The sequence below is a fragment of the Astyanax mexicanus genome, chromosome 3 (genome assembly GCF_023375975.1).
Source record: "Astyanax mexicanus isolate ESR-SI-001 chromosome 3, AstMex3_surface, whole genome shotgun sequence".
Classification (NCBI taxonomy): Eukaryota; Metazoa; Chordata; class Actinopteri; order Characiformes; family Acestrorhamphidae; genus Astyanax; species Astyanax mexicanus.
The window spans coordinates 34,044,466-34,066,888 of NC_064410.1; the positions used below are offsets into that span (position 1 = coordinate 34,044,466).

Here is a 22,423-nt window from a genome sequence, read left to right on the forward strand (position 1 = left end):
GGAGCAGAATTTAAAGGAAGGTTTTCAGCATTTGTATAAGGAATAATTTAAAGGACATTTAAGGTAATTTAAACAGCAAATTAAGGCCATCACAATGATTACAATAATCACTTATTGTACAATATATGAAAAAGATCTTAAACATTTCTGCAGACCTCAGGTCACTGCCCTTTAAAAAGGTGCAATTAAATTATTATGAAATCATAAGTATATCATAGGTATACCGTGGACTATAGAGCATGTTTATAATGTTTATCGTAGTATCTGGGACTCTATATCATGGCTTTGTGAGTGTATGTAAATGTGTTTTTGGTGGCATTAGAAAAACAAAAAAATAATAATAGAAAGAATTGAGCTTTAATTCAGGTTAGAGGATGAAGCTCTCCACTGTTGAAAGATAACAGGCTGTGTTATATCATGTGAGTCATTTGAAATACATGCCAAAAAACAGACGTGAACCAGAATATGTGGTTTAATGATATCAGTTGACAGAACACATCCTTGCTCCAAAAAAACAGAAGCATTTCCGTTTTTGATATTGGTCATGAAGTTGTGGGGAATTAGCTTCCAAACAAAGGATAAAGCAATTGATTAAATAATAATTAGAGTTATCACTTTAAAAATAAAATAATAATAGGAATTAATTATTTAAAAAATAGAAAAATGAAAAACACCAACATGGGGCTTGCCTGTAACAATCTCAGAAATACTTCGGTTGAGCAGCATGTGGAGATTATATCAAAATGTACACAGTGTACAGTTTCTCTTTGAATAACAGGCGGATGTCCATTGCAAGCTGCAAAGTGAATACACCCATTGGCCCAGTAGAAGCATTTCCATGTGTAATGACTTTTCTTCATCATTCCTCTTCTTCCTCGTCCTCTTCTTCCTCAATGTGTGGTTCCTCCAGCTGTGCATGTGTGTGTTTAATTGTGATGATGCCACTGAGGACAGCGTAACCCAGCATGGCTCCCACGGCGAACAGGACTGACAGTATCTGGTTCCGCCGTTTGTGTGGTTCGTTATCAAAATCTCCACCTTCAGCTTGTGGGGACACCTTTCGGGTCGGCAGCTCTGCGCAGTACAAAAAGACATAGGTTATAATACAATACTGAAACAACCTGATCAATGTTGCTGTTTGGCACACAATTGTCAATGTTTTAAATTTAACTCGCAGTGGATTAGCTAAAATTTTGGTTCTATCAATTTAGGGATCATAAACAAAAACGGGAATCCAGTATGAATCTGCAGAATATAGTTTAGCAGTCTGACGGTAATACCTGTAAAATCATTTTAATCTAGCATAAATCTGCAGTATGTCTAGTTGTGTAGTAGGTGACTACTAAGTGTGGAGTAATTTAATGCAGTATGAAACTACATGGTGTCTAACAGTGTACCATTAATAAATGTAGAATTATGTAATCTGAGGCTCCGAGTGGTCAAGTGGACTTAGGCGCTGCCACTATGATCAGGAGATCGCCAGTTCAAATCCTGGTCATGTAGCTTGCCATCGGCTTGCAGAACCCTGAGAGAGCACAATTGTCCTTGCTCTCTTTAGGTGGGAAGATGACGCTCTCTTCCCGCATCACTTCAAAGGGTGATGTCACTCATCACAAGGTGTCTGTGAGCTGATGTATGCAAACCCACTCAGTGCGCTTTCCTCCGAGCACACTGTGATGCTAATCGGCAGTGCTGCATCAACAGTGTTGGGGCATTTATAGTGACAGGGGTAGTCCTAATGAGTGTAAATTTGGAGAAAATGGGATAAAACTTAAAACCAACTTATATATATACATAAAAAATAATTATGTAGAGCCTAACTCTACAGTATATCATAAATAAGTGTAGAATGATTTAATCTAGTATGAATCTGCAGTGTGCCTAGTTTTACAGTTTGACAGTAATAATGCTGGAGTAATGTATTCCAGTTTAAATCTGCAGTCTGTATTGTTTTTTACAGGCTGACAGTAATAACTAATATGAATCTTCATTGCATAGTCATTGGAAAGTCATTTTAATCCACTATGAACGTTCAGAGTAGTTTTGCAGTGTTACAGTATTATTTACGGAGTGTATTTAATTCAGTATGTATCTGAAGCGTGTGTAGCTGGATCTGTAGTGTTTATAGTTTTTACAGTCTAAAAGTAGTAATTGTGGTGGGACTTTATTGTAGTAATTGTAGTAAGTAAGTATAAATCTGATTTGTGTGTAGTCTTTACAGTGCATCAGAAACTTCAGTATGAACCCAGAGAAAAACTCCTGTACCTCTGCTCTCTGAGGGGAAGTAGAGAACTAGGATGTTGTTGCAGAATTGCCGCAGGCTCTCCAGGGAGTTGATGTGCTGTTGGAGCTTGTTGTTGGGCAACTTAATCTTCAGAATGGGAGCCAAGTGGCCAAACACATATGCATCCAGAGAGGAGGGCCTAGAGGAGCACAACGTAATTCACACATAGTACTGTTAAGTCATTCAGTGTACTGAATTGGCAACTCAAACATTGTATAGTTCAAGACAAGGCATCCTACCATCCTGGTCAAACAGCTTTTATATGAATTTTGTTTGTTCGTTTGGGTTTTGTGCCATATCAGCAACATGTTGGCTATTTTATGGCATCAACAATGTTCATATCTTGGGCATCACAGACTTAAATCAGTGTCTTTATATGAAGGACTTCCAGAAAACTAAGTATTTTAGCTGGTGGAATCTTTTCAAACAGTTCTTTCACGTTTGTAACCCTATAAAAGTCATTTCTGATGGTTAAAAGTGCAGGGTAGTCTACTAAGATATGTTTAATAGTTTGAGGAGTTTCACAGAATTGGCAGGCTGGAGTCTGTTCACCAACCAGGAAGTGACGGTGGGTAAGAGCAGTATGTCCAGTTCGGCACCTAGTCATGATTGTCTGATCTTGTCTATTAAGGAAGTCCATATTGCATATTGCTGGACCATTCATCTTGCCATTTTCTTCTACAGTGAACTTCGACTAGATAGTAGGCATCTGTAATTGGGATTTTAAATGAATGTTAAAAAGACATTATGCATTCACACAGGTCTAAAATATCCAGGTTTATAGCAACACTGGCAATAAAAGCAGTTACACTTCATATAAACTTTGATGCAATCGATAATGGAAAGATGTTACTTACGAATCTCCAAAGAAGAATTTATGGGAGCCGAGTCTCTGGGACAGAAGGGTCATACACTCCAGGGCATCCTGATAAAGCTGAGACAGATTCAACAGAGAATTATTCAACAGGTACTGAATCAGATAAATCCATTACATTTAACATTTCTCAATTCTAGTTTTGTAGAACCTCTACCCTGCATGTTATAGTGTTCTCTCATTCCAATACATTAAGTTCACCTCAAGAAACACTTGTCAATTAGTTTTTTAGTGGGATTTAAAATATAAGCCAATATATTCTTCAAGACCTAAGACCCCCACAGGACAGCCACAGAGCAGGTATTATTTGGATGGGGGTCATTCTCAGCACTGCAGAGAAAATAGCATGGTATGTGTTGTGGTGGTACAAGTGTATCAGCATCAGCAGTGCTGCTGGAGTTTTTAAACACATTAGTGTCACAGCTGGACTGAGAATATTCCACCAATCAAGATCATCCAGCCACGACTAGAGGATGAGCAAAAGAGACTGTGCAGCAACAGATGAGCTTTTGTCGTTGATTTTCCTCTACATCTGCAAGGTGGAGCAGCTAAGTATAAGTGTCTAGAAGGACAGTGAGTGGACGCAGTGTTTAAGAACACCAGCAGCACTTCTGTTGCTGATCCACACATACCAGAACAAAACACCATGACAGTTTCACTGCAGTGCTGAGAATGTACCACCACCTTAAGAATAGTGGGTCTGTGGTGGTCCTGTGGGGTCCTGACTAGAGCTGCACGATATATAAATTTAAGCATCATATTGTGACTATTGTGATGTGCACATGCGCAATAGTCACATCGCAGGACTTGCAATGTAACTTAAGGCGATTAAATCAAACACATCATGTTGCAATGTTTTGATTCTTGACACAAGAAGTAGATACACAGCGTTGTCTCTGTGTCTGTGTGAGTAACAGGCTGCTGCTGCCTGAGAAGGGTGAGGGGGAGTGGAAGTGCCAGATGGGGGCAGGAGTAAACACAAGGTAACCGCATGGCCTCCATCCACATGGTTGGGAACGTGCTTGTAAACGCAGGTGTTGAAAGCTGTGCACCTCAGTCCAGCACAGTTTTGCACAGATATTTCCAGTTACAGCTAAATTTACACTTTTATTTACACAATTTTACCTTTTAAAAAGCCAATTAAATGCCTGATTAAAGGGCTGATTACTGTTTTTTTGCTGTTTTTCTCGGGTTTTGATTCAAGATTCAAAGATTCAAAGAGTTTATTGTCATATGTACAGTACAGAAACGGGTTTCAGTGTACAATGAAATTCTTTCTTTGCTCTTCGCCAAGAATGCCAAATAGAAGATAGAAAAAGTGCAAAAAAATACAATAAGGTTATAAATATTAAACTAGCCTAATTGTCAAAGACATAAAAAAATAAAAGTTACTTAAGCAAAGAAATGTATAAAAAAAGTGCAAGTGCGAAATAATGCAGTTATGGACATTAACTATATATATTAAAAAAAGATTAACAGTAAAGTGACGGCTGCAATGTAAACATGTTGAAGTAAAGTGCAGGGTTATTCCTGAGTTGTGTTCAAGAGTCTGATCGCAGGGTTATACCTGAGGTGTGTTTAGAGTCTGAAGGCAGGGTCATTCCTTAGGTGTGTTCAAGAGTCTGATGGCCGTGGGGAAGAAACTGTTCTTTAACCTGGTGGTCCTGCATTTTACACTTCTGTACCTCCAGCCTGAGGGCAGAAGTGTGAACAGTCCATGCTGGGGATGGGTGGAGTCTTTGAGGATGGATGCAGCTCTCCTGTGGACTCTGTGGTGGTAGATGCTCTGCAGGGAGGGCAGTGGAGTCCTGATGATCTTCTCGGCAGTCTTCACCACTCTCTGCAGACGTTTGCGCTCTGCCACAGTCGTGCTGCCGTACCACACGGTGATGCAGCTGGTCAGGAGGCTCTCGATCACACAGCTGTAGAAGTTGTTGAGGATCTTGGGAGACATCCCAAACTTCCTCAGTCTCCTCAGAAAGTACAGCCGCTGTTGAGCCTTTTTGACCAGCTGCGTTGTGTTTATTGTCCATGTGAGGTCCTGACTGATGTGGACGCCCAGGTATTTGAAGCTGCTCACTCTCTCCACTTCAAGTTCCCGGATGAACAGTGGCTGATGAGGTCTCCTACCCTTTCTCATGTCCACTATCAGCTCCTTTGTCTTGACCGTGTTGAGAGCGAGATTGTTGTCTTCGCACCATAACACCAGCCTGGTCACCTCACTCCTGTAGGCCACTTCATCTCCGCCAGTGATGCGCCTATCACCGCGGTATCATCAGCGAACTTCAGGATGATATTGTCCTTGTGTGAGGCGACACAGTCGTGGGTAAACAGTGTGTAAAGGATGGGGCTGAGGACACATCCCTGTGGGGTGCCGGTGTAGGTGGTGATGCTGGCTGAAGTCCTGTTGCCAATCCTTATAGACTGGGGCCTGCCAGTCAGGAAATCCAGGAGTCAGTCGCAGAGGGAGGGGTGCAAGCTGAGTGTGGACAGCTTGTGGGTGAGTTTGTGGGGGATGACCGTGTTGAAGGCAGAGCTGTAGTCCACAAAGAGCATCCTAATGTAGGAGTCTTTGTTTTCCAGGTGTGAGAGGGAGTAGTGGAGGGCAGCAGAGATGGCGTCTGAGGTGGATCTGTTATGACGGTAGGCATACTGCAGTGAGTCCAGGGTGTCCGGTATGCTGTGCTGGATGTGGGCCAGCACCACTCTCTCGAAGCACTTCATAATGATCGGAGTGAGTGCTACTGGCCTGTAGTCATTCAAGCAGGTGGGGGGGCTCTTCTTGGGGAGGGGGACGATGGTTGTGGTCTTGTAGCAGGTGGGAACAATGCTCTGGCTGAGGGAATGATTGAAAATGGAGGCCAGAACACCAGCCAGTTCGTTCGCACATGCTTTGAGGGCCCGCCCAGGAATATTGTCTGGTCCTGCTGCCTTGCGGGGGTTGATTTTACTCAAAGCTCTGCAAACTTGGCCTGGTGATATTGAGAGTGTGGAGGAGGGGGGTTGGGAGAGCTGGGTGTGTGTACCCCTCTCAGTGTTGTTGCTGGAGGCCTCGAAGCGGGTGTAGAATGTGTTGAGATCATACGGTAGGCTGTCTGTGAAGCTGATGGTGCTGGTGGTGCTCCTGTAGTCTGTGATGTGCTGCAGGCCTTGCCACATCCTCCTTGAGTCAGCAGTGGTGTAGAAGCCATCCAGTTTCTCCCTGTACTGCCTCTTTGCCACTGTGATGGTCTTCCTCAGTTTGTACTTCGCAGCTTTGTACTCAGTCTCATTGCCTGATCTGAATGCAAGAGAACGAGCATGCAGCATGTGTCGTACCTGGTTGTTGACCCAAGGTTTCTGGTTGGGGAACCTCTTCACCTGTATGGTGGGCACGATGTTGTCCACACACGTGCTGATGTAACCGGACACGTGCTCAGCATACTCCTGTTTGTTGATTGAAGAGTCCACCATAGTGGCTGCAGCCTCAAACATATCCCAGTCTGTTGTAGCAAAACAGTCCTGCAGGATGCCCTCAGTCTCCGGAGTCCATATTTTCACTGTTCTGGTTGTGGGGGTTGTCTGTTTCAGTCTCTGCCTGTATGCTGGGTACAGGAATAGGGAGATGTGGTCTGATTGTCCAAAGTGGGGGCGTGGTGCGTTACTGTACACGTGATCCAGCGTGTTTTTATCACGTGTAGGAATATCCACATGTTGGTAGTAATTGTGGAATACAGTCCGTAGGTTGCACTGATTAAAATCACCAGCTGTGATGATGCCGGCATCAGGGTGAGCCGTCTCCAGTGCGCTGATGACGTCATGGAGTGCACCGAGCGCTGCTGTGGAGTTCGCTCGTGGATGAATGTAAACAGAGCATAAAAACACAGCTGAAAAAAATCCCGTGGAAGGTAGTGGGGACGACATTTAAGCAGGAGAAACTCCACGTCTGGTGAACAGTGCTGATGAACTGTCTGAACGTCTCTACACCACGCGTTGTTTACAAACACACACACACCTCCTCCCGTAGCTTTACCAGAGGCAGCCGTCCGGTCTCCCCAGTGCTGACTCAGCTCTTGATCAGTCCGGACGCAAGACAGCGCTTGGGTGTGGGCGGGGCTGGTGACCTCATAGTTCCTTCATTGTTTAATATTGCGATACATATAACATTTGCATGTACATTTTTTTCCCAATACCCTAGTCCTGACTACTAAATAACAGGGAAAAAGTAGGAATTGAACTGCTTATCAGTCAACTGTCTAATTACTTCAACCTTACTTTCTTCTCCTCTTCATTACCTCTTTCTCCAGCTGTTCTCCTGGCTCCAGCGCTGGGTCTCCTCTGACCAGCCGCAGTCTCTCCAGCTGTCGGCCGTGCATGCGGTTCGGCAGCAAAAAGTTGAGGGGGAAGGGGATGTTTTCTGCGTACCAGCGGCGCGTCGCATCCACATAGTTCTTAGCATCAACCCACTGCGTGTAAATCTGGAGACAAGACGGAAAGTGATAAAATCAGTGGAAAAAAACACACACAATCTGAGCAGGCCTATCTATACACACCTCTAAAAGGTAGAGCATCCTGAACACTGCTGTAAATGTTTTAACACAAGTCTGTTTGAGGTTCTCACTTATAACTCAGCTCAGGAAACTCACAAAGTCTGCCGTTCTCATTGTTAAACACAGGAGAGAGACAGTGAGGCACAAGAAACATATAGTAAATGAGTCTGGGTGTTCCATATACAACGTGTATACGTGCACAATAACACGCAACAGTTGGTTCCCCTCATTCAACACTCCAAACAGTCTCTGTTTTTGAGTCTGGTATCTTTGAAGAGTTATCTTAACAGTTTTTGGTACTGTTAAGAGAAACTAGTATTAAGAGCATCTCAGGGAGTTATTAGAAGTCATGAAGCTTCTTCCAAAACACTTAGAATGGACTTAAGTGGCAGAACTAATCATCTATTATAAGCACTTGACCTCACTAATGCTCGCGTGTGACCAAAGGCGATAAAGTCCTCACAGAAATCAAATGCAGAAAAAACATCTAGTTTAAAGCTTTCCCAGTAGAACAGAAGAGTCTGTTAATCTTCAGCACAACATCCTCAATAATACTTCTGATCACAGACAAAATGCTGGGGGAGCATATGTACACATGCATCTGGAAATGCAATAGTTTTAATACTTTATTGCAATGATACTAATGCCTAAAATCGTGTTATTAGACAAAACTGAACATTACTGCATTATCTTCTTTAACATAAAAGCTGTACACCTAATTATGTACATCAATACTGACATTTTTGGGACAGGATCCCTACCTTGTTTGGTCTAGGACGGCCCCAGACACAGATTTATTCTCATTGTTTGTTTGGAGGACACAGGGCAGCTATAATTGGCCTAAAGGTCTGCCTTGTTAGTTTAGAGAGCTCCTACTGACTGCAAGCAGCCCAAAGCTCAACCTCGTTTGTTTGGAGACCTCCTCTGCCTGATCGGTTTAGAGACCTCCCACTCGCTGTGAAGTTCTAATTTTAAGAGTGTCTGAAGGGATAGAATGGGTTTAGAAATGTGATCTCTATACATTTTAAAATGTTTTATTTCTAGTGTAATGATAGGATGTGTAATGCACTGGAGACTGCAGGTTGTCGTTTTGGCATGCAGTGAAAATAATGTTGACCTTTTAAATGCTTAAGGTCAGACCACATCTAAACCAGGAGAAAAATAACAGAGGAAAAATACACAAAGATACTGTCATCATTAGCCACAGATATTAACCCAGAGATCCCACAGTTGTTCTTTAGCTTTTTGTGGGACATAGCAGAAGTCACATGACAAAATACTAGTTCCAGTCTTATGAAATGGGGCATACCAGTGTAATTTACTACTAATAAAATGACTCAAATGGCAGCAATGACATACAGAATATAGTTTGGAGTCCATTAATATAGCTTGGAATCAGCTTTAAAGCGATATAGAGAGTTCATGATATAGAGATACTCATGATCTAGATCTGCAGATGATTCTAAAATTAAACCTTATGGTAAAGAAAACTCTACTTACATTAAAGCAACAGTCTGTAGGTTATTAGTAAGACCATGCAGCTGCACCTAGCATACTAAAAAGTACTTTTCAAAGCATATTAATCTGGTCATTTTTATTTTTTACTAGTTTTTATTTTGTGCCAGTTATGTGTGAAATTTGTTTCTGATATCTGCATGTTTGCAGTAGCTTTTGTATCAGTGATATTAACAGCACTGCTGTTGCTCTGGTAACCAGAAAACTGATCATGGGCAAACTCCCAGGAAAACTTACCAGACACCCTGTTTTTAGAATTAATATATTTGGGTTTGCAGAAATGGTGGCAGGAGCACATGAAGCCATTTATTCAAATGTTTTATGCCCAGTGTTTTAAATTAAAGAAAAAAATCTTAAGGACAGCAGCTTTAATATCCAGAATGGAGCCCTCATTATAACATTAATATCCAGAATGAAGTTTAAACGTTAACACACGCTATTCTTTTACAATCAGTAACGGGTCATTACTTTTTTAACGCAAGTTAATTACGCCAACAAGTTTGACCCCGACTTCTGTCGTAATCTGCCCCACCCCCAGCTAACGCAGAGCGTGGAGCAGATAGGACACTCGGACTCGCTCTGGCGGTATTCCACTTGCTTATTTATGATTTCATACATGAACAAATGTAGCAAACGTTCGGTAGCTTTCCAGATTTTTTCAGGAATAATCAAGTTTGTCTTTGGAATTAATAAAGTCGACCAACTATCTATCTTTTCCTCCTTTCATCGGTGTATCAATCACCTCATCTCTCTCCCACTCACTCATTCTCTCCTTCTTCTTACCAGAGCTGGCAGCAGTTTCTCCTCCAGTAACGAGACGAAGGCCAGCGTGTCGGCTCCTTCTTTAGCTGAGAGGTCATAGTCAGCGTTGTATTTCTGAAAAACAAGAGAATCAAAACCAACTGTTTATACAACATGACACAGTCCAGACAATACCCAGGCCTGGTCTCAGGATGCTGCAACTGTTTTTAGCTTTGTCAGAAACCACATAGGCATAATCATTAGAGATTACTGAACATCTCCACACGGTTTGAGGAGAGTATGTGATAATTCAGATGCTAAATAGTAGGATATTATTAAGATTCTTTTTACTTGGTTACATTAGCTCATTTTTCCAGTGTTAACCAATAAAACAAACTCCAGTGCAATAATACCATCTCTGTACTGACTGACTGTAATTTGTGACAAACTGTTGTTTTAAAATAATTCTAAAAATGAACCCCTTTATTAGTATCAGAATCTCAGTACACTCAGAAAAAAAATATCTGGACAGAACTAGACGTAATCTGCTGGGCTGCAGCTGGACACTGCTGACACGACCTGTCAGAGGCTTTTCTGTAGCTGTGATCTGATGAGCCATACATTCGGTGTCCAGTGTGTGATCTCACAGTGAGCGTCATGGAGAACTGTGAGTGATTTAGGAGCAGCGATGATCCAGCTGCAGGCCTGCAGAGCGAGATAGAATGTATTAATGTATTACTGTTTAAACTGCGTGTCTGGCTAATGGTGGAGTGTTTAGGCTGTGTGTGTTTCTCTTCTGCAACACCAGAACCACCTTACTGTGCCAAAAAGCTTTGCTCGCGACTGTATAAAGACATGAGCAGGACAGGCATCAGTACTGTCATTGGTGTCCTAGATAATACGTAGAATAAAAAAGACCATTGAATCAAACTATACAGACAAACAACATGCTAGAACAGCTGTACTAACATCAAATAAAGTCTGAGATCACAATGTGGAAGTGGAAGTGGTAGCTTGAGGTGCCCAAACTGCTCTGGGAATCCAAAATGCACCTGATAAATCAGCAATTTCTAAACTGTAGAGACTCTGTTTTAGGTATGCAAGTTATTACACAGCTGACATACAGTACAGGGAGAGCAGCAGCAAAAGTATGCACCTTACAGGACCAGAGTAACAGCTGTTCTGGTTTTCTCATACTACACTAAGTACCCACCCCTCTGCCCAATTAAACACAGTGCCAGCCTTATAAAATCCAGACCATAACTCTTAACACAGAGACCGCTACACAACGAGCTACTGCTTACCAAACCACAGAGCCCAATAACCATGGCCTTCAAAAGGAAAAGACCTCAGATGGGCCTAAATAAGAGATTCTTCCCCAGTTTAAGCATTTAAATGCTCCAGCTGCACTTTAGACCAACAGAAGTAGGCCAACATTACTAACAAATACTCACAAAAAATCACAGTAGCTTTATTTAACATTAGGGATCTCATGATACTAGTGCAGCGCTATATAAACTTAAATTAATATCACTATTAATCGAACATTTTACTTTAATAACGACAAAGGAATTACCGTAATGAACTAAAGGCACATTTTTCTTAAGTACAAGTTTCTTAAGCTGCACATTGTGACTTCCCCTTATGTTGCAGACTGGAAATTGCAGTAAAGTGACTATATACCCAGCACGGCTGTACAAAATTCAGAATTGAATTAAGAATGACCCCTAAATTCCAATTCAGTTCTTGAATTTAAATTGAGATTGCGAACAGGAAGCACAATTGCAATTCAAATCTGAATTGAAAGAAAGAAACACATAATTAAGGTGTATTTAACAATGAAGCATTACAGTATATGTTACATATGACTAAAACATGAATGTCACACAGATTTTATTGTATGGAGCACAAATTAACATTAAAAACCAACCAGTTGTGGAATTTGTTAGTTTTGTCAAATGATAGAACAGCACTACATTTCCCAGAATACCTTGCTTTATCCAAGTCTTTTAAAATGGTTCTCTAAACTTTTATTCCATATTTAGTGTTGCAGGGAATATATTCAGACCAGAACAATGCCGTCTCCACGAGAAAACATTTGAGGAATTGATAACCATTACATGTAACAACATTACCCTGTATAGTACTTTATAAATAATAACCGCATTCACCAAAACAGTGTTTCATTTGATTACTTTAAAATTAAAATATAAAAAATGTATGATTATTGTTATTGTCTGTACTGCCATTTGGAAGAAACATGTATATTGAAAGTATTACATTCTCACTGATACGTGAAAAAAAATCAATTCAGTTCTAATTAATTCATTGAACTGAATGAAATTCTGAATTTTGCACAGCCCTGATACCTAGAAGTGAGTTTTACTGGGACAGTACATAAAACACACACAGTGAAGAAATTATTAACAGAATATAAAATCTGACTTGGGCCAGATTACGATGGTTAGTGGTTCTGAAAGTCAGTTTTGAATTATTCTAAATCTGTTAGCGACGTGAGAAGCAACACTATATGCTGTAGAAAATACAGTGCAGGCCAGCAGCTTTCTACTACTGACCAGAGAGGGAAACATTTTTGTGTTAGAAGTCAGAAGATGTCCCACTGTGTCCTGACATCTTAACGATAGGGGTGGTTGCCCTCTAAGTGAAGCAGTGAAACCAAAGCAAAGAAAGAAACTCCTAAACATGTAATATACAGTAAAGAGACCCTACTTTACAAAATTATTATTCTGATGCAATGACGAGGATATCCTATATTTATTTACATCTTTAAAATGTATGTTTTACGCAAGTAAGTCAAATCTAACCAGTTAATGCATGTTGAAAATGAGCTTCCTGAGCTTCTGTGAAGCAACCAAACTCTTCCAGATGTTACAAACTATTTTTCCTTTCTGCTTCATGACTACACATATACGCTATGCCCACTAATCTCTGACTTTGCTTTTACATTTTTAGAAATTATGGAGTAGATTTGCACACATTGTAAAAGTATAAATCTAATAGTGAAGACACTGAGGAATAGCATGTTTATGGACTAAGTTATGATATATTATATAATGGCTTCTATTTTTAGTCCACAGGTGGAGAAACAAGGAAACAAGGAGGACATAACAGTTTTATTTATGATATAAAGTGATATAAAGTTCAATTGGATAAAATAAAGCAACACTACATGGTTAAATTTGTATTAATAATGGTTGCACAAATCAGTACCTGACTTTTATCTTCCTCCTAAATTATTTACATATTATTGAATACTGAATAATACTATACATTTAATCATTCCCAAACATCAGTACCTCAATCAGTATCTTTTCAAGTATTAAGATATATAGTTCTAAACTGTTGGAACACCAGTCACACACTATGATTTCTGTCATGATGTCATAAGTATTTTAAATTTGACAGAATTATACCTTTCTTTAAAAACTAGTCTTATTTCAATTGTATTTTTAATGACAATAAAAAGGTCAAATTGAAAATGAAAAACTGTCCCATCATCTCTCCCACAATCAACTAATCAAGTAATGATATATTACATAATATTATATAATCATTACTTTTATTTAGGCTGGCTGTGATGCTCTCTACTTAGCTCTGTGTATGGACTATCCTGAAATAGTAAGTGTGAAACTGCAACATACAAGGTAAACTACATGCTAATGTCTTTGATTGTTTGAACTATTTTAATATAGTAATTATTATAAATATTAATAGTAATGGACACTTGGTCAAAAATGTAGTAATACCCAGTCTGCTGTAAATATAATGCATTTCAACAAAAATGTACTACCTTGTTTCATTACTAGGAATTCCAGAATAATTATTAGCAATACATATTACATAATTAGGTTTCTTACATTCTTGAAGGAGCCAAATGCAAAATGATGTTCTTTGTCTGGAAATGTTTTATTGTTACAGGTAAATCATTTAAATATTACGTGCTACAGTGTTTAAAGAAAAATGTTGAAAAAAAAAACATTTTCCACTGCACTGCTGTTAGCTTAGGGCAAATATTCCAAGAACCCTAAAACAGGGTTTTCAGAAATTAGCAATATGCACTAGTACAGGGGTGTCCAAACTACGGCCCGCGGGCCATTTGCAGCCCGTTTCCTTTTTTGGAGCGGCCCGCGAGGTATTTTAGAAATAGAATGAAAGTTGGCCCGCTGTTAAGCAGGTTTTTATAATGTAAGATTCAACATTTGAACGCTAGGTGTCAGAAACGGGCCAAAGAGTCTAAAAGCGGCGAGTGTGCGCATTTCTAGCGCAGAAAAACGGGGCAAAAGAGTCTAAAAGCGGAGAGAGTGCGCATTTCTAGCGCAGAAAAACGGGCCAAAGAGTCTAAAAGCAGAGAGGGTGCGCATTTCTAGCGCAGACAAATGGGCCAAAGAGTCTAAAAGTTGCCGTAATTAAGGAGTTTAATATTAAGTGTGACGTGCCTGTCCCCTGATTGGGTGTTAGGGGGTGGGGCTACAGACCTAATCAATATATGCACCTGTGTAGGTGTGCAGCGGGAGGCCTTTCTTTTGTTCTGTTTGCTGCAGGCAGCTCAGTTTTCTGGGCCTGCTTGGTTTGGTTCTGTTTGACATTATGCTTTAGTTGTTTTTTGTTGATATGTAGGTTTTCTTTTGTTTATAAATGTCTGGACATGAACCTTTTTCTAATTTCTTCATTAAATTTATATTTTTTGCCATTTAAACACTGTGTGTCCTCCATTCATTTGTCACGGCCTAGAGCCAGTCGTGACAAATGTGGGGGCTCGTCCTATCTATTTTTCTCTTTTTTTTTGCTTAAATGGGGACATACAGTGTCTTTGTTTTGGTTGTATAGGATTTTGTTTGATTTGGTTTGAGTTCATGTAGGATTGTTTGGCTGGGCCTACTTTGCTCTGCTGGATTGCATGCTGAGGCCTTTGGATTTGTTTGGTCTTCTCTGGGTGAGTACAGCTCTGCAGGGTGGGGTGGGTTTGTGTTGCAGTTCCCTTTTGGTAGGTTTAGTGGGGTGTCCGTGTTTGGGCACACCATTTTTCTTTGGGGGGTGGATTTTGAGGGATTTTGTTTTATTTTTTATTTTTGTACAACTTCTGGGTTGAGGGCACCGCCATGGTGGTTGGGTTTTGTGGCCTTGGCCAGGGGACTTCAACGCTACTGGTATTTGGGTGCTTAAAGAGACTTGACTCTTGGAAGTTGTACTAGGTTGAGTTTAGGTAGTTTTGTTTATTAGTTAGTGGGAATTGCAATTGCATTTTTCCCTCCCCTCCTGTTGAGTTGTTTGGTTGCTTATTTTACCCTGGTTAACTATGGCTTCTGTTAGTCAATTTGTTGAGTCTCCTTCTGAGGGACTATTGGATCAGTTTTCTAAAGATCAGTTGCTTGAAGTTGCTAGTCATTATGATGTTGGGTTATCAATCACTGATAAGCGTTTAAAGGAGAACATTAAGGCTATATTAAAATCTGCATTAGTAGAGCAGGGTGTTTTGAAGGCTTCACCAGTTTCTACTAGTCCCTTATCTTTGAGAACTTCTTTAACATTTGAACAGCAAAAAGAGTTAATTTTGTTAGAGGCTGCTGCTAAAGAGAAGTTGATTCAGACACAGCTAGAGGTGGAAAAGCAGATTGAGTTGTCTAGGCATGAGTTGGAACAGAAAAAGCTTGAGATTGAACAGTATCGTTTGGATTTGGTTAAAGCAGGGAGACTTTCAGGGACTGGATTTGCAGCTGGTAATGTTGGGACAACTAGTTTTGATGTAGTGAAGTATCTTCAGCTACTCCCTAAGTTTGATGAAAGAGATGTTGATCGTTTTTTCTCATTGTTTGAACGTGTGGCTGATGCCAAGGCCTGGGAGGATGGAGAACATACTCTATTGTTGCAGTGTGTGTTTACTGGTAAGGCTCAGGAGGCTTATTCTGCTCTAAGTGTAGAAGATGCATCTGATTATACAACAGTTAAGTCTGCTGTTCTACAGGCCTATGAGTTGGTTCCAGAGGCTTACAGGCAAAAGTTTAGGTTGTGGAGAAAAGGGGAGCAACAAACACATGTAGAATTTGCAAGGGATATTTTAATGCATTTTAATCGGTGGTGTACAGCATCGGAAGTTAAGTCTTTGGAAGATCTAAAGAATTTAATTGTGCTGGAACAATTTAAAAATTCTGTTTCTGATCGCCTTGCTACATACGTGACTGAGCACAAAGTTAAGACCGCATATGAGGCTTCTGTTTTGGTGGATGAATTTGTTTTGATTAATAAGGCTTCATTTGGTCATCGTTTTCATGGAGGGTCTGTTAAGAGGGACTCTAATTGGCATACTTTTTCTAATTCTGGGGTGTATGCTGTAGGGGAGCAAGTGAGTCGTTCACCTAAGGTTAGAAATCTTGAAAATATCTGCCATTACTGTCGTGCCAGTGGTCACTGGAAAAATGAATGTCCTGTTTTGAAGGAAAAACAGAGGGCCTTCTTCCTCTAAAACACATTTTAGAAGTGCTCCAGCCCCTGTAAAATCTGTCAGCTTGGTTGCAGCAGTTCCTCCTGTTTTAAAGTCTGTAGATGGAAAAGATTGTGATCCCATGTATGTTCCATTTGTTACAGAAGGTTCTGTTCACTTAGTTGGCTCTGCAAAGCAAGTTCCCATTCGTATTTTGCGGGATACTGGGGCATCAGAATCTTTTATATTAGAGTCTGTGTTGCCTTTTTCTTCTAATTCATATACAGGCAGTGATGTCTTAATTAGAGGAATTGGATTAAAAGTACTGACTGTTCCACTACATAGAGTTGTTCTGTCATCTGATCTTGTTAATGGAGAGGTAGAATTGGGTGTACGTTCTTGTTTGCCAGTAGAGGGGGTGTATTTGATTCTAGGAAACAATCTTGCTGGTGAACGTGTCTGGGGAAATGGTTCTCCATCTTTGGTTGTCAGATGGGTGTTTTGGAGGATGTTTCCCCTGAGATATTCAACTCTTGTGCTGTGACACGTGCTATGAGTAAAACAGCATTAACCTCTGTTCCTTTGTCTCCAACAGAAATTTCTGAGGGTAAAACAGTCGAAATTCCCTCTTCCCTCTCTGTTTCCCGTGATGAGTTGATAAGGGGCAGGTGGCTGATCCTTCTCTCAGTGAGTTGTTTGACAGAGTTCTACCTGCTGATGTTATTGAGGATGTATCTTCAGGTTATTTCCTGGAGGATGAACTGTTGGTGAGAAAATGGGTTCCTCATGGAGTTCATTTTGTGGGAGACTCCATTCTGCAAATTGTAGTTCCCAAAAAGTTTCGTTGTCTGGTGTTGCAAACTGCGCATGATGCGTCAGGACATTTGGGAGTTAAAAAGACCTACAATAGGATACTTCAGCATTTCTTTTGGCCAAAGTTAAAAAGGGATGTATCTTTATACATTAAGACCTGCCACACTTGCCAGTTAACGGGTAAGCACAATCAAACATTGCAACCTGCTCCACTTTACCCTATTCCTGCTATTAGTCAGCCTTTTGAACATCTGATTGTGGACTGTGTCGGCCCCTTACCCAAGTCCAAAGCCGGGAGTACTTATCTCCTGACTGTGATGTGTCAAGCCACACGTTATCCTGCAGCCTATCCCCTTCGGTCTATCACTGCAAAATCTGTGGTTAAAGCTTTGACACAGTTTATCTCAGTTTTTGGAATCCCTCGAGTTATACAGTCTGATCAAGGGTCTAATTTTACTTCTAGTTTGTTTAGCCAGGTATTGCAGCAGCTTCATATGGAGTCAAAAAAGGGTCATAAAGATTTTGAGTTTGTAAAACAGAAGTCACAAATGTACTGAAACTTGTAACTGCGTTTAAACAACTGCATGCACGAAAATCCAAATCCACAAATTAACTGGAATGTGCAAACTTGAAACAGAAAGTAATATTAATAATAATTCAAATGTACGAATGTGAAAAAAATATTTTAATTATATATAAATATATATATTTTAATTTGTAAATCCAATCTCTTCAATGTGTGAATCAGTACTGCTCAAATGGCTCAAGCTGGGTCAGACCAAAAATCACATGGAATTTGTGAGGTTGTAAATGTGACAGTGGGTGTTTTTCACTGTGGAGCTAAAAATCCTCTCATTCATCTTCTCTGCTGCGTGTGCGAAGCTCTAGCTGCAGTTGCGAATTTTGACCCTGTTTTGACGCCTGATTGATGGACCAATAGGAAAGCTTTATCCGGACCAATCAGATTACGGGGTTTGTTTAACCAATCAGAACAATGGGTGGGTCTCTGCAGGTCGGAGTACTGGGCGTGTCGAAAGGTGTGGGCGTGTCGAAAGTGTGGCCGCCATTTTGGAGTCGGCCACCATGCGCCCCCCAGTGGATCAATTTACACTGAGGAAGGAGTTTAATAAAACAATAATATTCATAACTCTACCAATTTTTTACCCGATTTACACATTACAAATACGTGCTTTCATGCTGAAATACTTTATATTATGTTCTAATAATATGAATTAATTTTATATTTATGTACATAGATGCACACACTCACACACACACACATACATATATATATATATATATATATATTAATAAATTAATTAATTTATGTACTAATTAATATGCTATACCATATGTCTGTCTTTGATAAAGAGCATAATGTAAAGTATTTCAGCATGAAAGCACATATTTGTAATGTGTGACAGTGTCCTGTATCATTACTACATCTCTGCTGTTTGTAACAAACCAAACCGTGTGTAAATCGGGTAAAAATTGGTAGAGTTATGAATATTATTGTTTTATTAAACTCCTTCCTCAGTGTAAATTGATCCCCTAGGGGGCGCATGGTGGCCGACTCCAAAATGGCGGCCACACTTTCGACACGCCCACACCTTTCGACACGCCCAGTACTCCGAGCTGCAGAGACCCACCCATTGTTCTGATTGGTTAAACAAACCCCGTAATCTGATTGGTCCGGATAAAGCTTTCCTATTGGTCCATCAATCAGGCGTCAAAACAGGGTCAAAATTCGCAACTGCAGCTAGAGCTTCGCACACGCAGCAGAGAAGATGAATGAGAGGATTTTTAGCTCCACAGTGAAAAACACCCACTGTCACATTTACAACCTCACAAATTCCATGTGATTTTTGGTCTGACCCAGCTTAAGCCATTTGAGCAGTACTGATTCACACATTGAAGAGATTGGATTTACAAATTAAAATATATATATTTATATATAATTAAAATATTTTTTTCACATTCGTACATTTGAATTATTATTAATATTACTTTCTGTTTCAAGTTTGCACATTCCAGTTAATTTGTGGATTTGGATTTTCGTGCATGCAGTTGTTTAAACGCAGTTACAAGTTTCAGTACATTTGTGACTTCTGTTTTACAAACTCAAAATCTTTATGACCCTTTTTTGACTCCATAGCTTCATGTAAAACATAACCAAGCTACTGCTTATCATGCTCAGAGCCAAGGAGCATTAGAACGATTTCATCAGACACTGCGCACAGTGTGCGTGGTCCGTTGTCACTGTTGACTGATGGTTTAAAAATGTCGGAGCCACCTAATCATGTTTTAGGTTATGTCAGTGATTTTCAAAGACGTCTCTATGAGGCTGGTCAGTTTGCTAAGGAAAGGTTAAGCCTTTCCCAGGATAAGATGAAGCGTTTGTTTGATCGTCGGTCAGAGGTTCGTGTGTTTCAGCCAGGTGACCAAGTCCTGGCCTTGTTGCCTATTGTTGGTTCGCCATTTCAGGCCAAGTTTGCAGGTCCATATACAGTGGTGAAACAGACTTCTGGTCTTAATTACATGTTGGAGACACCAGACAGAAGAAAGTCAACTAGAATTTGCCATGTCAACCTGTTAAAACCCTATTTTGGGCGAGAGTCTTTGGGGAAGTCAGGTACGTTGGAAGGTAAAGTGGAAACTGATGTCAAGCCTGTCCTTTTGGCTGGGATTTGTTTTGCTAAAGAGCAATCATATCCATCTAGTGAGCCATCTCATTCTTCTGTTCTGACAGTTGCAGAACCCACTGAGTTTGATCCAGGAGATTCTGTTTTGCTCGGCCAGTTAAACAATTCTGAAGCTCTGAACAATCTGCAAGACATGCTTGGGCATTTACCTGCTTTACAACGTGCAGATTTAGTTAACTTGATTTATGAATACAAGTCACTGTTTCCTGATACACCTACCTGTACAAATTGGATAGAGCATGATATTGATGTGGGTGATGCAACCCCTATTCGGCAAAGGTATTATCGTGTCTCTCTAGACAAGAGAAGACATTTGGATAGAGAAGTTGAGTACATGCTTAAAAACAACATAGCAGAACCCTCTTTCTCCAGCTGGGCCTCTCCATGTTTGTTGGTAAATAAACCTGACGGTTCTTTCAGGTTCTGCACAGATTATCGAAAGGTAAATGCAGTGACCAAGCCTGATTCTTTTCCTTTGCCACGGGTGGATGATTGTATCGATCAGGTGGGGGCTGCCCAGTTCGTAAGCAAATTCGATCTATTGAAAGGTTATTGGCAGGTTCCGTTAACACCAAGAGCCCAAAAAATTTCTGCTTTCATTACACCATCTGGTTTGTACTCTTACAAAGTCATGAGTTTTGGACTTCGAAATGCTCCCGCTACATTTCAGCGATTAATGAATCGTGTTGTCTCTGGATTAGAAGGGTGTGCAGTTTATCTAGATGATCTTGTGGTGACCAGTAATACTTGGGACACTCACCTTCTTCGTATACGGGAGCTGTTTGATAGATTTGTTGAAGCTAATCTTACAATCAACCCGTTAAAATGTGAGTTTGCTAAGGCTACTGTTAACTATCTGGGAATGGGAATGTGGGGCAGGGAAAAGTGAGCCCGTTGAAGTCGAAAGTGCAAGCTATTGACCAGTTTCCTCCTCCAGTCACAAAAAAAGAATTGATGCGTTTTCTTGGGATGGTTGGGTACTACCGTGCCTTCTGCAGAAATTTCTAAGTAGTGGCAGCACCCCTTACTAATTTGCTACGAAATCAAGTTAAGTTTGATTGGACTCCAAATTGTCAGCAAGCTTTTGAGGAATTAAAGCTACTTCTAACAGTCGATCCAGTTTTAGCCGCACCTCGTTTGGATCAGTGTTTTAAATTGCAGGTTGATCCCAGCAATGTTGGTGCTGGGGCAGTTCTGATGCAGGCTTCTGAGTATGGGGTGGATCACCCTGTTGGTTTTTTCCCAAGAAAATTTAATTCTTACCAGTTGAATTATTTTGTAATAGAAAAGGAGGCTTTGGGCCTAATTTGGGCCCTGAAACACTTTGAGGTCTATGTGGGTACGGCTTGTTCTCTGGTAGTGTATACTGATCATAACCCCTTGACTTTTTTGCATTCTTTACAGAATCTGAACCAGCGATTGATGAGATGGTGTCTGTTTTTACAGGGGTACCACCTAGACATACGGCATATCAAGGGCCAGGATAATGTAATTGCCTTGTCCCGTGGTCCACTGGGTAAATAAATTCAGGCTGCTGTCTTGTTTTTCTCCAGTGTTTTAATTTTTCTCTTTTTGCTTTCTCTCCCTCTTGGCTCTACCTTAAATTGCTTCCTAGGCGCCAGGGTTGCTGGTGGAAACTGGTGGATGAGGAGGTTGTGTGGAGTGGACTTGAAACATGGAGATGGCAGGACTGGATCAAAGCTGTTGGAGTTCTGTTTTTCTTTTGTTTTTGTTTGTTTTTGTTTTTTTTTAAGGGGGGGGTGTGTGACGTGCATGTCCCCTGATTGGGTGTTAGGGGGTGGGGCTACAGACCTAATCAATATATGCACCTGTGTAGGTGTGCAGAGGGAGGCCTTTCTTTTGTTCTGTTTGCTGCAGGCAGCTCAGATTTCTGGGCCTGCTTGGTTTGGTTCTGTTTGACATTATGCTTTAGTTGTTTTTTGTTGATACGTAGGTTTTCTTTGGGCCGCCTTTTTGTTTATAAATGTCTGGACATGAACCTTTTTCTAATTTCTTCATTAAATTTATATTTTTTGCCATTTAAACACTGTGTCCTCCATTCATTTGTCACGGCCTAGAGCCAGTCGTGACATAAGAGACATCATGAAATTAAACATAAATGTGAAAAATCTTAGTTTACACAACACTGTCAAAGATAAAGATAGTAAGTCAAGTAAAATGGTGTGTAAATGAAATAATCAGGAAAAAAGTATTATTTAAATTGGTATATTTCATTATTTGTTTTATTACAGAGTGTGGCCTGTGACTTGAAATATATTTCTCCTTCTGGCCCCCAACAAAAAAGTTTGGACACCCCTGCACTAGTAGATTCCTCTCCCACAATCCTACACAGTACTTTTACTGTCAGATATCTGTTTAGTCATTTTTATGGTGTCAAATTGCATATTCTGCTACAATTTGTTACCAGACCAAGATTTTAACACAGAAATAAAATTAAATTCACTCAATTGATTTTTCAATAATGGCTGTTTGTTAAAATCAGATACTGACTGTGTGTTGCTGTCT

General features: G+C 40.3%; 1 protein-coding gene and 1 long non-coding RNA gene across 3 annotated transcripts in view; one reads left to right on the forward strand and one right to left on the reverse strand.

The window, feature by feature from the left end:
* Positions 1-337: 337 nt before the first annotated feature.
* The window catches only part of mtx1b (metaxin 1b), a 35,612-nt gene continuing 13,526 nt past the window's right edge, over positions 338-22,423 (reverse strand). Inside the window, exons 4-8 of one of the 2 annotated variants that reach the window (XM_007254698.4) lie at positions 9,986-10,078; positions 7,433-7,615; positions 3,142-3,218; positions 2,266-2,423; positions 338-1,074 (exon numbers count right to left, since the gene is read on the reverse strand). In XM_007254698.4, the coding sequence (XP_007254760.2) occupies positions 860-1,074; positions 2,266-2,423; positions 3,142-3,218; positions 7,433-7,615; positions 9,986-10,078 (726 nt within the window). In that variant the 3' untranslated portion in view covers positions 338-859. Of the gene's footprint in view, positions 1,075-2,265; positions 2,424-3,140; positions 3,219-4,725; positions 7,401-7,432; positions 7,616-9,985; positions 10,079-22,423 lie in introns of those variants that run through there. The other variant, XR_007438486.1, reaches the window with a different exon arrangement.
* On the forward strand, positions 16,884-21,942 carry LOC125799513 (uncharacterized). The gene is made up of 2 exons (XR_007438487.1): positions 16,884-17,069; positions 21,513-21,942. It is a non-coding gene; the product is annotated as an uncharacterized LOC125799513 (long non-coding RNA).